This window comes from Dermacentor variabilis, chromosome 4, assembly GCF_050947875.1.
Source record: "Dermacentor variabilis isolate Ectoservices chromosome 4, ASM5094787v1, whole genome shotgun sequence".
Taxonomy (NCBI): domain Eukaryota; kingdom Metazoa; phylum Arthropoda; class Arachnida; order Ixodida; family Ixodidae; genus Dermacentor; species Dermacentor variabilis.
In genome coordinates this window covers 11,009,826-11,026,061 of record NC_134571.1, presented here as the reverse complement: position 1 = coordinate 11,026,061, position 16,236 = coordinate 11,009,826, and the positions used below count along the sequence as shown (strand labels likewise).

The window sequence follows — 16,236 nt, the reverse complement described above, 5'->3', positions numbered from 1 at the left end:
TCCATCGACTACGTGAGATGGTCGGTTTCTTATGTATGCGAGAGAAGGGAGAGCGCAGCGTCTTGGCGTGAGCAGGCTTCCCAACACATGCAAACTTTACGCTTGCACTACGTTATGGTAGCTGCATGCAGGCTGTTTCACAACACACGTGCGAATAGAAAATTCGCGGCGCTTGGCGATGAACCCTGTGTCAAGGGTGGGCGATAAACATGCACCTTCCGTTCAGTGTGCTATTTTTTTTTTAGGAGAACCCAAAGCACGCATTATTGATAAACTCCGGTAGTAATCGTCACGGAAGTGGTTAGAGCACAACACTGTTGTTCTTGAGCACATGAAGTTGTTTCGCTTCACAGCAGCCTCCCACTTAGCTGAAAGCTTCTTGTCTTGCAGGAACTAATGGAACATCGGAACATCGTCGCGGCCGCTGGTGTTCCTGCAAGCGTAGGCTGCACAGAACGCCGGCATGATCGGCCTACAAGTTCAACTGATGCTGCGTACGTCAACTACCACTCCTATATACACACAAATAAAGGAATGTAGGGTCAAGCGAAACAGATTAGGACGGCACGCACGCAGAAATAAGCCCGATCAGGCACGGTCGCGGAGACTGCGAAGGAGCGGAACACCAGTGTTGACGTCACTAAGCCGCGGTTTCCGGTCTCTGCTCGCATCGCAAGGTGGAGAGAAGAAATTAATTAATAAAGGGAAATCAGACATCCACCCGTTCGTAGCAATTGCTACAAAGGAAACCCATACGGGTTCCTCGAAAGAAAAGCCTCAGAGTTGAAGTAGTTCTGCGGGTTTCCGCAGAACTACTACGTCAAACACTTCCTTTGCTTCGTGTGTTGTCGACAAATTCGACTTCACCCTGCCATCTGCTAGCCGCCTGGTTAGCTCAGATGGTAGAGCGGCTGCCCCGGAAAGGCGGTGGTCCCGGGTTCGAGTCCCGGACCAGGACGAATTTTTCTTCAACTCTGAGGCTTTTCTTTCGAGGAACCCGTATGGGTTTCCTTTGTAGCAATTGCTACGAACGGGTGGATGTCTGATTTCCCTTTATTAATTACTTCTCTCCACCTTGCGGGTTTCCGCAGAACTACTACATCGGACACCATGGTTGTAGCTTGCCAAGCAGCTGCTACAGCCACAGAAATGGCAAGTGTAGAGGTTGTCAAAACCCTCTACAAGGACTTCCTCAGTCCAGTTGGAAATGTTGACATCATTTTTGACGGCACGTGGAAGACTCATGGACACAGATCCAACAGTGCTGTTGGGTGCATCATTGAACTGTACATGGGCCTGGTGTTAGACCCCGTTGTTTTGTCTAGGTACTGCCGTGGCTGCCAGGGGACACCTGACCCAAGCGATGATGGCTATGGTGACTGGGCAGTCAACCACAAGTGCCTAAAAAATACAGACTGCAATGCCGGACGGATGGAGGTTGAGGCAGCCCTGATTCTGTCCAGGCACTCTCTAGAAAAGAATGGGCTGCGCTGTACAACTATCCTTTCAGATGGCGACAGCCGCACATTCCATGCTTTGAAAGCAGAGAGTGTCTATGGATATACCGACATAGAGAAAAAAGACTGCCTCAATCATGTTCACAAGCGGATGGGGACTGCTCTTTGCGCCTTGCAGGAGAAAAAGAAAGCACCAGGGGAGTCTCTTGGTGGGAAGAGAAGGCTCACCCAAGACAAAGTCAAGAAGATCGTAGCATATCATGGATATGCTCTGAGGAGCCACAAGCATGACATCCCAGCCATGCAGAAGGCAGTGAATGCCACACTGTTCCATATGACATCCACAGATGATGCCCCAGACCACAGCCACTGTCCAGAAGGTTCCAGTTCATGGTGCTTTTATAACCGTGCACTGGCCAGCCATGAATAACCACCACCCCACAAAAGTCCGCTACCAACCTCTGTCCGTACTGCTCTGGAGCCAGTCTTTGCAAGACTGGGTGACCGTGCCCTCTTGCACCGTTGTGCTGATGGGATGACCCAAAATGCAATTGAGTGCCTGCACTCTGTTATCTGGAGTCAAAGCTCTAAGAACACACACAAGTCTCTGCTTGCTGTGGAAAGGGCTGTTGCAGAAGTAGTCTCGCGTTTCAAACAGGGAATGGTAGAAACCAGCCGAGCAATTGCAGAAAACTTGGCTACAGACCTGGGAGCTGCATCATCCGAAGGGGCCTAGAGAAGGACAAGAGGAGGCTCTGCAAGGCCAACAAAGGGCACACAGAAAGCGAAAAGCTCAAGAGGAGGATGGCCAAGAGACACAAGCCCAATGTGAACCAGGACATGTATGATTGAACCAATTTTAATAAACCTAGTGTTATTTCATTCAGCAAGAATAGACCTTCATTCTAAAGCCTTTCTTTTTCTGACAGGCTCAATAGATAAAATTACAAAGGTTCTCAACACTTTGAACGCAATTTTCTCTGCTTTGTTATTTTTGTGACGTGCCTCTGCCTTACGGAAGTTTTGAGGAAGTTTCTATGAACAGATTTAAGTAAACTTGGTATCATTCTTTTCAGTAACAACAGCACTACAGGCTTAAGCTTTTCTTTTTTTCATAACCCTGATGCAATTGTAATTATTTGGTAAGTAAGCTAATTACTCAAAGCTAATTCTTACTTTCCAAGTTTGAAAATTATTTCTGATCAATGAAACAGCTGTATTGACATTTAATTAGCTTCACACTGTGGGGTGGGCTTTAAGAAGAACCACATAGTTCTGAAAGGTACCTTCTTGAATTTTAAGTTACCATAACGAACCGTAAGAAATTACCCAATTACAATGTGGGATTTTGTCATAACTTCCTTTCGAAATATTCAAAATCTCTTTGTAGATTTCAAATATCCATGCAATGATGCACGTGCATGCCAATTTTCATAAAGATAGGATAAATTAAAAAACCTTTTTTTAAGACCCTCATCCCCCCTTAAACTGTGATTACTGGCCCGAATAGTGGCCTGCAGGTTTTCCAACACCGCAGAGCCCAGGGTGATCATTGGCGAGCCAAATGTAGTCACGATGTGTCACGAAGCCGCCCACTTTCATCAAATACCACAACGCACCAATCCGGTGTCCCCAGCAACCAGCAGTGGCACAAAAAGTGCCGGCTGCTATGCGTGTTGATTATAGAGTAGAAAAACATTGGAAAAACTTAGCACTGTACATCATGCAACTGAAAATAGTGTAAACTTGCCTTCCCATGGTTGGTGCAGCACTGCCAAATGTAGTACCAGCACCAAGACCAGTTTGCCCAAAGCCTAAAATAAAGAAAAGAATAAAGCACAAGGCTTTATTAAACTCCCACAATCTGAGTGCATGCATAGATGTCGCACAACAAATATCCTTGAAACCACTGTTTTTCAAGGCTATTATGCCTCTACAACATTACTTAAAGTGAACTTCAACCTCACAATTACTCAGTTACTATGTAGAAAGAATACAACCATAATTGTACAAAACACTTCATCACAGGGCTAAGTAAATCAAATAGTAGCCCTCAAATAGAGAACAGTATATAAAATATTTGTTCCAAGCTGAAATGCTCACAAATTCTGTGAAACTAGAGCAGCTGCTATACATGCTCAACAATGCTTCCACTGTTGGACGAGAAAAAAGCTGCTAGCTGTAGAAACTTTTGACACTCGCAATGGTCTAAAGGCAATTGTACTTCATAGCCATCTCCAAGAAGCCAGTAGGGTTGCAATTGCAGCCAGTTCGTTATACACTGTTTTGAATAATGCACTGTTATGCACATGGACAACCTAGAAACTGGATGGAAACACACAGAGGTTAAAGCTTTCCCCTGGTAGACCTCCTAAACCTTCGCCTTTATGACAGGTGATCTCTGCCAATTATTCTTACCTTGATAAGGCTGATAGAGACAACAAACTTGCACATGCCAACTAGGAACAGTGCATCATGTGACTCAACGTCACAGTTTTATGAGCATAATATGAAGGACTGACTGTTTAGCTAATTAGGTATGACCGGAAAATTAACATGTATATTATAGATTAACTGTCAATGGTGCTGACAGAAAAGGCAAGTACCTTTCCACCCTTTGATTCAATAATCTGTTCTCCAATGAATTACTGAAGAAGGACAGGATGGCTCTGTACAGGCCAGGCTCTGTATGCATGTATGCAACTGCTTTTTAGCTAAGCTATTTAAAGGGCAGTAGGCTTGATTACTACTGCCCTATCTATCTGCTCCACTGTCTGCTCCACTGTCTTTGTGAATGTGCAACTGGATGACCTGCATTTTTGTTGTCAAGTCACCTTTTCAAGCGAAGCTTGTATATGCTAGCCTGCACCGGCGATGTAATGCTAAAAAAAACAGCTGCTCTCAGAGCTGTGCAAGTGCAGAGACTGCTATAAAAAAAGAAAAAAAAAGAAAACAAGCAACAGACCCGTTGAAAGGAGAACCCTGCTGCGCTGCTGCGCTACTGTCGTCATTCGTGTTTCGTGCGTTCGGCCATAGAACAGGCAGCGTTAGATGAATGCCACCGGGGACTCACTCAATAAAGGGCTCATCGTCAACGTGCTGACCTCACCATGAAGGACCGCTAAGCCAAGGAGTGCAGTGGATCCCGAGCTGAGGGAGTGCCAAGCCGACGCCAAACATCTTTGCCATCTAGCGACAACGTTTCGAGAGTGGGAGGAGGCGGTGTTTATGTAAAACAAAACGCTTCGACACCCTCTCAGTTACCGCTCAGCTCATGTGTTTGTGGTAACGTCTGTGCCATCGCGACGTACAAAGGTTAGATTAAACTTACATACATTAAAACACAAGCATTAAATGAGTCAACACAAGCTTCGCTTGCCCCCCTCTTCTCAGTAGTGGAAGGGCGGTCAACTTTTTGTTCATGGATACCTTTGTTCCAAAGGTGTGTCCAACGTAAGTGTAGGCTCCTTGTAATCTAAAGCCGTAAGAATTGTGAATAGCGATACAATAAGCGTTGCCACACTACAATCAAAATAATAATTTCCAAAAAATACACACATGCAAAACATGTCAACCAAGCAGCCACACATATTCAACAATTGCAGCATACAACTGGATGTTTGCATCCCTTCATTTGTGAACAGTCAACCCATTTCCTCGCCAGCAGGAAAATGTTGCTGTTGTATGGAGAAACTGTCGTCTGTTTTCAGCCAATGTCTGGAAAACAGTGGGCAGCAAGCCCCGTGCTGCTAGTGGGTTTGATACTACTGCAAATGCAATATTTTTTAGCTCCCCATCTTTTCATCAATTTTGCTGTCGCCTGCCAAGTTCTGCTAGTTAACAACATACTGAAGTTGTAATTTTATATAGAAACGACTTTAGATACAACAAACCTTTCTCATTGGATTACCATATTTACAGAAATGGTTCCGAAAGTTTCGATTCATTTTAATTTCTTAACTTGCATGTCAAAATAAGATACAAAACCAAAGTCATGTTTGCGGCGTTGGCAACGGCTTACTGTCAGAGCTATCGGACGCAGCGTCATTGCTGACACAAGATGGTGACAACTGAGCACGCTTTCGTGGATGTAACTGCGGATTCATTTTGTGCTCGGCTACACAAGATGGCAACCATGGATGGCAACAGAAAAACTTGCATCGCATGATGACGATGAGCCGCTTTTAGTATGATTATGAAACCACATTCAAGCAATAGGTTATTTTACATATTAAAGGGGGATGTGGCTTTCGCATCGCGAAAAATTGGCAAAAAAATTGATTTTTTGAAAATCACATTTTCAGTTTCTGTAATTCTTTTTTTATCCGATTCCAAAATATCATCCCTGTAAGCCACGTAGAAGTGCTCTAAAAAATTTAGTTTTATCAGCCAAGGTTGTGAAAAATTTCGCAGAAATCAAGAAAGAACAGCATTTTTCAAGCGACAGTATCTCCGGAACGGCGCAACCGAGCGCTGCCATCTTGGTCTTGTTGGAAAGCGCTTTTCTCAGTCTTCAAATCTGCTGTTTCCGCTATCTCCTCCATACAGAAACAAGTGCACAAAAAGCAAATGATTGAAGGTCGTGCCGGAGTCTGCGATTGGCCACGCCCGCCACGTGACTTCAGCGCGTTTCACCATTGGTCCGGCGCTCGCGTCGTCTGCTCGGCTCTTTGCACCTCGCGAGTCTGGACGTCTCCACTCGCTGTAATCTCGACGTGTCAAAACAGGCGCTACACAGACATCACAGTAGCGTGGCCGATCCCTACGCTTGTGGACGTTTCAGACTCGCGGCTAAGCATTCCGAGCATCGGCGGTTCGGACTTCGCGACCAAGATTCGCGCGCGGAATCCTTGGACATGCGGCTAAGCCTTTTAACACTCAGTGTTTCGGAATTCGTGACGAAGCACATCGTGCACGCAATCCTCGGGTACGCGGCTAAACATCTCACGCATGGGAGTCTCCGACTCGGCGATCATGCACATCGCACACGGACTTCTCAGACCCTCACCTAAGCATTTTGTGCATCGGTGCCTCCGACAGTGCGAATAAGCGCATTGAAAGCCGACTCCTTGAGCCCGCGGCTAAGAATTTCACGCTTCCACATCCTCGGACTGCGCGAATAAGCACACCGAGTGTCGACTCCTTGTATCTGCGGCTACGCATTTCACACATCGGCACCTTGGACCCGCAACCAAGCATATTGTGCGTTTACTCTATATTATCATATTGTCAGGATAGCTTGTAACAATGTCTATCATACCACCCCTTCATAAAGAGAACCTCATCATGAGCTCTGTTCACTAGGCCCCTTGGGCTGGCACAGACACCTGGCTGCAGAAGTGACCAAGGCATCAAACAAAAGTACAATTCTACATAGCACCTAGCAACTGCCTAACTATCACTGACTCTCTGATTCTAAGTTCCACAGCCACGGTCAAGTGAGGATGACTTGGAAGGCTGCTGACACTCGGAGCCTTCATTTAGTAACATGGTCAATTCTACCAAAAGAAAAAAATGCCTCACTGATTGTACTGGAGACTGCTATCAATCAGGCAGCCTGCAGATACAACACTGGAACTATATTCATGCCTACACAGAGCTCTGCACCTCACTTGGTTTGAAACCTAGGCACCATGCTCTTTGTAGAGCAGCAGCAAAGAATCTCATACAAAAAAAGGGGGGAGGGGGGTGGAAGCACACCAGACCAGAGGCCACATGTACAAGAAGCCCCACATCATAAAACACCTCAAAGACTACAAATTTGGTGCCTTTTAGAGAACTGAAAAGAAGGTGAAACTTTGAGAGCCGTTCTCTCAAAACTGTTTTTTTTTTTCTTTTTTGCTCAGTTTCTGGAGCTGATTTCTTTGTTAACGTTTAGCATATTCCCCCCCCCCCCTTTTTTTTTTCGTCACATTCTTTGGGCTACAGTGCGGTTCGTGACATTCTCGCTTTCTTATCTTGACCCTCTGTAAGCTTACGATATGGCTATTGGTCTACCCCAAAAGTGTGCTTGATACAAAGATAACATAAAAAAATGACACTCCAAAAAATTTGCATCACGAAAGAAAGGAAGGCTAGAATGTCACAACCTTCAGCACGCATTTAGCTATGCAGTCAATACTTAACAAGCCTTCTATAATGTTTTTTAAGGCCCCCAGGCTCTCCAGAAAGTTCAAGGAAGAAAAATTCTGCTCAATAAAATTCAATAGAATGTTCTCAAGATATCGCTCTGAAACTTTTATGGAAGCATCAGGGAGACATTCTAAACATTTTTGCCAGTTTTCATCGAATTCCATGAAGAAATAAAGAAGTTGATTTTCAAAGCCATGTCACCCCTTAAGGGCAATAACGGATCTAACAAAGTAATAGATTTAACCAAGTAATCTTCGCTCGCTCTTCAACTTTGTTATAATGAGGTTCACAGGCTTCTGTACCATAGGCACATGGTCTGTAGTCTGAACCACACTACAATGGACGAAGAGTAGAGAAAATTTTCCAGTTGAGATAGAATAGAGGCCACCAACGTTAACAAATATTTATAGAGACGTAGAGATAACACAAAGCTACTGACTTTGCAAGCTAAGTACATATAATTAAGCAGTTTAGCATACTACAGGCAAATACATAAAAGGCAACACGCGTTTGACCAAGGCAAGTATGGAACATGTCAGTGCCTAAAAAAGAATTAAGGAAATGCATCAGCTCTGAAACACTGCAGAAGTGCATGTATTCAGGCTGGTTGGTTCATCACTTGAGCAGGAAACAGCCCAACGAACACTTCTTGAAAGGCTGCTATAGAATGCAGCTTGGAAAATAAACATCTGAATGTTAGTCAACACTGTTGTCTGTTTGTTCCTTGCATTCTGTCTATTACACTATTTTTCCTGGTCAGAACACCCCTTCAGCAAACGCTGACGCACCTGCAAAAGGTGTGGTAGTAGTAGTGCCTCCAAAGTTGAAGCCAGTAGGCTTTGCCGCAGTGCTTGCACCAAACAGTCCCCCGGTGGCAGTAGAGCCAAGGGTACCCGTTGTGCCAAAAGCAGGGGTGGTGCCAAAGCCTGTGCTGCCAAATGCAGGAGTGGTGCTGGTTCCAAAGGACGGCGTCGTCTTGGCCGCACCAAAGAGGCCACCTGTTGAAGTGCCTGTCGTAGAAAAGCCTCCTGGAATTAAAGTGTGTGAGTAGTTGCAAGCTACTGACACTTTTTCACTGAGGAAAGCTGATAGGACCACTGATTTGCAACCGAAGATTTATTGGGAAAAGCACACTGAAGCCCTTGCTTCAAAATAAAATGCAAAGACAGATATGTTGGCATAGAAACCAAAAGCACATGTCAAGAAAACCAAGACAAGTTCTGTGAGCTCGATATTCCACAACATAATCAAGTTCTTTTTTGTGCAATGCGATGGGAGGTAAGCTGACAACTGCCAAAATATTACCCAATGAAAAAAACTTGCACTAATTCTTACATTAAGCGGGAAAATCTTGAATTAAATAGATTTTTAAAACTTTTATTTTCATTTTTTTTTCATTCTTATCTACATATTAGGGTGGACCTGCTGGCAAAAAGCTAGCTTAGAACAATGGGTACTCGAGGAAAATATACTGCATTTACCCTACAAGATGCTCAGTATCACCCATGAAAGTACTGAAAATGACTTCATTAGAATGGCAAACTGGCCAAGTTGGTGAGTGCTCGCTCGAGTGTTCTTCACTAGCCCTTGTCCGTTTATGCTTGCTGCAATGATGAAAATGACTCATTTTTTGCAGTTCACCATTCCAAAACCCCTTATCCATCTAGGTTTCATTTGAAGCAGCATCTTTCCGGCTTGCTACCCTGCCAAAAGTGAGCCTTAAATGCTGCTTCACAAGAAACCCACCTAGTTTTGTAGCATGAAATGTATATCTTTGCACTCTTTATAGCTTCTTGCATTTTCCTCAAAAATTATTTTTGCAAGTGACAAATTTTGGGAGCGGCACTGTCTGCATCCTACTCATTCAATTTTCTGACAATATTCTTTTTTCCGGCTGAATGCTACAGAGTCGGAGTGCACAAGCACTATAACATAAAGTTTTAAAAACACAGCAACATTCTAAAATATTGTAGAAATCTCAAATAAAAAATAAAAAATTCACACTTGCAATTTCATAATTTCATCTAAAATATAAACGCAAACATTAAAATCCCAAGTTGCATTTTTTGGACATTAAGAAACATACCTGCTTAATTTCAGCTCTCGCGCTGCAGTACATTTTTTGCAACTCACCTCCCAAATTTATAACACCCAAAAATTTTTAACTTTTTTTGTACTGACTTACAAAAAAGGCCAATTATGCATTTGCAACCAGCACACAAGATTAAACATTTTTTGTAAATTTCAGCTGTCTAAAGTCAATAACAGAAATTCTTTTCCCAGAACTTACACAGTGCTGAATTTGTCTTTAACTGTTCCTTGCGCCTAAACAACTCTCTTGCCCTGCCAAATTCATGGACACTGCCAAACACATTGCACTGTAAGGCCAGGTGCTGAGAAACTGACCCTTTCAAAGGGTTGCTGTGCTCTGTTGAACTAGTGTTAAGACACCGTTTTAGAATGAACCCCAGCCAAGTGGCCAAACTGGCTCATTACACTGACATGCTTACACATGGCAGGCGTTTGGCATGCAACACAAGTGCTAACTACAGCTTGGATCCTCAATCACAGCAGCCTAAGAGAACCTCAGATGCTTTAGAAAAGTGCTCAGACACAATAAGGAGCACAGATACACATCCTCTTAAAGGGGCCCTGTAACACTTAATGAAAGTGGCAAATGAACCTGCCCATTTGCTATGCATGCTGCCATGAACAACTGAATCAAGTACTATTAATTACACTCAGCAGGAAGCCCACAGTTTTGCTCAAAAGACTGCCCGATTCCTTTTCTTGAACTTTTTGAAAGTCCTGCCGCTTTTTATGTTCATTATGATGGCATAAAACAATGCATGTCTTTTTAGATTTCTTTACATTTCACAACTAATGAATTTCTTCAGCAAGAGCAAAACTGTCCTCAGCAATGTTGTTGTTGTTCAATGTGACTTTGCTACCTTACACCACAGCATAGTCAAGCTTTTTCGCTAATAACATACCTGCCAACCTGAAGATTTAGAAATTCGTAAAACTATTGCGGAAGGTGGGGGGGGGGGGGGGAGGGGGTGCACGGCAGCATTTTTTTTTATGGGTTTACCTTTTGTGACAAGCTTCCTCACGTTTTCACAACTGCAAGTGAAATCCATGTCTTGAAGAGTAAAGAGCGAGAACTCCACTCGCGCACAATTTATTTTTGCAATGATTCTGCTGTTGCCGACTTTGCCTACTTTAGAAACTTTTCCGTGTAGGTTTGCTCAAAGCAAGTACCACTCTGGTGCCCCTTGACCATCAGCAGCCTTTCAACTGTTTTCTCACACACAGATGAGCGAAACTACGTTTTGATCGCAGTGCTGAATATTCTCTCACATTCAGCACTGCTGTGGGGAATGGAAAGAATACCCAGCATAACCATTGAAATTCTGTGGAACCCGAGCGATCTGTCAATACTTTGAACGCTTCCTAATTAAGACCACTGCACATCACACCTTGGCTCATTCAATATGTCGACTGGAACCTGATATGCTTGCAAGTTGGCAAACTCGACTTCAAGTGCGTCGATTGCATCGTCTTTTGATTCGCCACTCTGCTGGGGTAGGATAGCAGGGGACGCCATAATAAAATGACGTACACTATTGAATGAAGCAGTTTCCAGAGCTTGTACTTGAGCAACTTCAGCCATCTTGAGATTGATGTCTTCTAGCAGGAATTTGTGGCGAATGTAATCGCATGCTGCCGTAAAGTACAGACGTACAGCAGAGAAGAACTGCTCTCTCTCAATGCAGCTCAATGTCTCAACCACAGAGTAGGTTGTGCTGCCAATGACTACGTCTTCATTACCTATCTGGTTCTCTGCAGCTCTATAGTCAACCTTCAGCAATGAATTACATGCCTTGACAACACCTGGGCGCACAAATCTATTGAGGAAATCCTCGAAAAAGTGGTTCCGAGAGGCCCCTCAGTACGTGAATCTGAGGAGCCTGTGCCTGAAGAAGGCAGTTTGCCTTCTCAAATCAAAAAGCAGTATAACATTGTGGAGAAAAAGACTGCATGCCCTGTTTAGCTCCGATGACAAAAAAATAATACAGGTTCTCCTCATGGGTCGCATTAGCTGACTTCCCCAGAATCCTTGGTATGAAGTTTCAGTTTTTTTGCTTGAGGTCCTTTCCTCTTTAGCGAGAGTTCATCGCCATCGGTGCTTTTTTTCCGAAGGCCTGCAGCAGTCTTGTGAAGATGTGTAGCAGACTTTGGGGTCAGTGCAGGGTTCTTGGGAGTTTGTGAGGAAGTCTTCGGAATTTGGTATGACTCCAAAAACAAGCTCTGCTTGTTGCACTGCTTTGTTTCAGATAAAGAAAAGGCTGAATAGTGGTTTTCACTGGTTGAGCAGCCTCTTTAAACACTTTCACAATGACAGCCAATGTGTCGGCGAATGCTTCAACATCTTTCTGACCTCGGCACCATGCATTTTTTTGGAACTCTTCTATCTTTCCATTTGGAGGTTTTCTCTAGATAAAAAAAAATTTTAACCAAAGCCTCATCAAACTTTACAGGAAGACATGAAGCTCCTTTTTAGACGGCCAAATTGATGAGATGGCACGGGCGACCAACCCCTATCAAACCTGGTTGAGCCTCTCTCAATACAGAAGAAACACTGTTTTTCTTGTCGATCATGACACTGGCATTGTCCGAACACCTAGCCAACAGGTTTCCCACAGCCAAATTTCGAGACTTCATCTTGTCCAGAACCAGATTTGCAATCTTGTGACCTGTCGCTTCCTCTTGGATTGTACCGAGGCAAAGAAGGCGGCTTTCGACTCTACTCGTTTCTTTAACGAATTATGTTGCAACAATAGGGTAACGCTGCGCATCCCTATTGTTACTGCCATTCACGGCGATCGAAAATACTTGCTATTTTAGGGAACCCAACAAAGGGGTCTCCGCGTTGGCAGCCATTTCCCAAACAATTGACGTCATCTTTGTTCGTCCACAGGCGTAGCGTTTTGCTTCTTTGCACTTGCGGAACATCTTCCAGAAAAGCAGTCTGGCATGATCGCTGACACTCAGCACGATGTTGTCTTGAACTAAAAACGCAGTGAAGAGGCATTCTGCACAAATCACACCGAGGTCATGGTCGCTGCGTACAAAATTTGCTAGGCTTGGTTGGCTGTCCGCGGCTTGCACAAATCCCTCGCGCTTTTTCGAAGCGAAGTGGACCTTGATGTCGGACTTGCCGCCATGCAACATGTTCACATCACAGGCACATGTGGTGCAAAATCTCAACTTCTCCCCTTTCTTCGACGGCACGAAGCACGGAAATTCTGCCATGTACAATTTCAAAAACACTTGGAAGTACTGCCGGGGCTTCGAGCCCGCCATTGAACTGCGAAGCCACTACAAGCTGGAGTCGCACTGCGTCCAACGCAACAGCTAGTCAAACAAAAGGGGAGGCCAACACTGCAGTGACTGATGTCCAACGTACCCGTGCAAACAGCATGGCAACAAGTTTTCAGAGGCACTATCGACATCATCGAGCTTTGGATATGGATTAGTAACCCCCCTAGTAGACGACAGAAGTCACTACAACCTTGCAGCTGCTGATGATGATGGATGGATGTATGGATGGAGGTTATGAGCGTCCCCGTTGGAATGGGGCGGTGGGTTGCGCCATCAAGCTCTTGCTATTATACTGCCTAATGTCCTACCTAGGTTAAAAAAGAAAAAGAAAAAAAAAAACAATATGAACTCCCACAACCAAATTTTCTGACCACCTATCGCGAACTTGCTACTGTACGTACCCGTTTTCTGTCATTTCCCTACTTTTCTTCCACTGTTACGATCGGCCTGCAGGAGTGCTGCTCTGCAAACCTATCTCAGCCCGCTGCAGTAGTTTCGATCGTTCTGCTGGGATGGCGTCCTTCAGAGAACCAGCGACAGCAGGAAAGTTAACTGACCATGCACTTCCTTCAGAGAACTCGAGACCACAGCAAAGTTAATCTATCATACGCCTCCTTCGTCGAGTCGACGGCAGCAGGGCTGGCCACGTTTGGCAGACCGTGTATTGTTGGTTGATTTGCAGTGACTGTCATGGTCTATTTGCAGCAAGAGAGCTTCTCTAACAAAGGGTGTTTTGCAGTGCGTTTCCTCGGGCCCCGGGATTCGTCACAGTCTGCTGAAACTCCTGGCGGCTACCGGAGAAGTCAGCTCTGGAATTAAGAGGCACCGGCTGGGGTAAAGCGTGACAACCTGGCTACGAGGACCCGCCCAACTCGGTGGGTTCTAGGAATCCAAAATGCGTATGTGAGTGTGTGAGCCCTCCCCCTCAAAGGCAGGTCGAGTGCACCCCAACGACTGTGAACAGTCCGATTGAACGAAGGTTAGACAGCAGTTTTCCCTCCCCTAGGGATCTAGGTAGGACAGAGGCGTTTTAAGCAGCAGTTTGTCGGCTGCTAGGAGTGTGCTTGGTGCTCGACAAGCTGTGTGCTGTGCGCTTCGTGGTGGGAGCTTTGCGCTTCTTTTTGCAGTCACGCTAGACTGTTGAAATGTATCTCATGTTTTAATGTAAATATTGTAAATAAACCCTGTACTCCTAGTTCTCGATGAGAGCAAGTTCCTCTCTACAACCACGTCTCGAGCGTGGCTGAGTTGGACGACGGCATGGGCCAGCTACCACGTAGTTCATGCCTGACTACAAAGCATACAACTGGATGCCAGCGATGAGATCATTGTACAACCCTGACAGCACCAATCTTCCAATCGCCTCTTACTAATCTCTATTGCAGACATGTTTACTTTTCCCCTGATCTCGCTGAACCCAAGGGCTTCAAGGAGGCCAGTGGTGCCTAAATCGACTGCTGGGCAGATGTCTTCACATTCTAATAGAACATGCTCCATCGTTTCCCTAGCTTTACCACAGCCAAGCACATGCTTCTTCTTCCTTCTTATACAGTAAAACCTCGTTAAACCGTACCCGCTTAAACAGTAGTTTCATTTTAAATGTGGTAAAGTCAAATCCCCAACTCAGTGGCCATTGAACATAATGTGTTTTGTATCCGCATAAACCTTACCAGCTTATTGCATACGCATCCGTTAAAACGTGGCGTTTCCACTTTTCGTCATGCAAACACGGCGGTGCTTCGTCTGCATCGGGCAGCCCGGCAGAACAACAAGCCTCAGAGATTGGAACAATGGCCTCCAAGCGCCCTGCGCATTTGCGCGTGAAGCCACATCAACATCAACATTATTTCGATGCCGTGCCAGAGAACGTTGTGGCGCCGTGCAAGCAAGGACTCGCATCATGCCGCAGCTCGGATAAAAAAGACACCGGGTGCTCAGCATAGAAGAAAAATTAGACATCATCCATGCTATTGAACATGACACGAAGAAGTCTGCGCTGGCACGCAACAGGAATCTGCTGTTGACTACGGTGTGTGGCATTTCGAATGCGAAGAAGTTGCTTGGCAGCGCTGCTGCGACCGCGAAGAGATGTTGGCTACAAGGTTCGACTTTTCGCCATCGTTGTCTCTGTTGTTGCCGAAGTGCCGACTAGCGACAGTGATGAGGACGACACGGTAAGCAACAGCACGGGCGATTGAGGCCCGACAGTGGCAGAAGCTGCGCGTTACGTCAGCCTCATGAGTGTAATCATCGTGACGAAAACAGCACCCCACAATGAAAAAGGTGCCCCGCGACTTCTGCAGCGCTACCGCATGTGTGAGCGGAGATTACGTTACGTCAACGAGGAATGTGCCATGCGAATATTTGCCAAGAAGGGGGGGCTGGCTGAAAAGCTGGCACGCAGCTTCAGTAAGTTTGAGGCCGCTGTCGTCGTGCTAGGCCACCGCGGGATGAAACGAAAATAACGCTTTTGTCACGCAAAGTGAATAAATACTGCATCTTTTTTTCCCCTTTCATCACATTCTCTCCGTGTTCCGTTTTCAATAGGCTAAACGTTCCAATTTCGGTTAAACAGTACTGCCGTTTAGTACGTACTTTTTCCGAGCTCCGGCCAACTACGGTTTAATGAGGTTTCACTGTATCTCGCTTTATAGACCAGAACACAATAGTCTCGAACAAGATGGACTCCAGAACCCAGCGACCGGCCGCCATCTCCTCTGAGCTGCCAAGACGCATTCGCATGCATGTCGCGTCTGTGTGTTACGGGGTGTTCAATGTGTAGATATGTCTGTGCCAGCAACATCCAAGTACCGAACATCATCGGGGCGTCACTGCATCATATATGGATGTGCAAGTACCGTATTTACACGATTGTAAGTCGACCCTTTTTTTTAAATTTGAAAGTCTGAAGTTGGGGGGTCGACTTACAATCGAAACCAAAACATGGCCCCGCCAAAAAAAGCGATACCAACGGGAGCTACAACGTAGTTACAATTTTATGTTTGTTCTATGGCCCTACCCGTATCTTTTCGCTATCCCGCGTGTTTGTTCACTTTTCGGAAGGGTTTTTCAACATTTCTGAGAGTCTTACAGTGCATGCAACACTCATGGGGGGGTGTCGATAGTTAATGGAAGCGCCGCTTTTTTCATTTGCGGCGGCACCCTCAGAATGGCGGCGCTTGCGGGGAGTATCGGTAGTTCATGGAAGAGCAGACACCGCTCGCGGGTTTCTCTTTCTCTGTTTAAAAGCACTGGTATTGGT

General features: G+C 45.2%; 1 protein-coding gene across 4 annotated transcripts in view; it reads right to left on the bottom strand.

The window, feature by feature from the left end:
• Positions 1-16,236, bottom strand: part of Nup98-96 (nuclear pore complex protein Nup98-96) — a 286,308-nt gene that overhangs the window by 209,688 nt on the left and 60,384 nt on the right. For 3 of the 4 annotated variants that reach the window (XM_075688115.1, XM_075688117.1, XM_075688118.1), the window contains 2 exons: positions 8,378-8,617; positions 3,208-3,271 (listed from right to left, as the gene is read on the bottom strand). In XM_075688115.1, coding sequence (XP_075544230.1) covers positions 3,208-3,271; positions 8,378-8,617 — 304 coding nt within the window. The remainder of the gene's footprint in view (positions 1-3,207; positions 3,272-8,377; positions 8,618-16,236) is intronic. The other variant, XM_075688116.1, reaches the window with a different exon arrangement.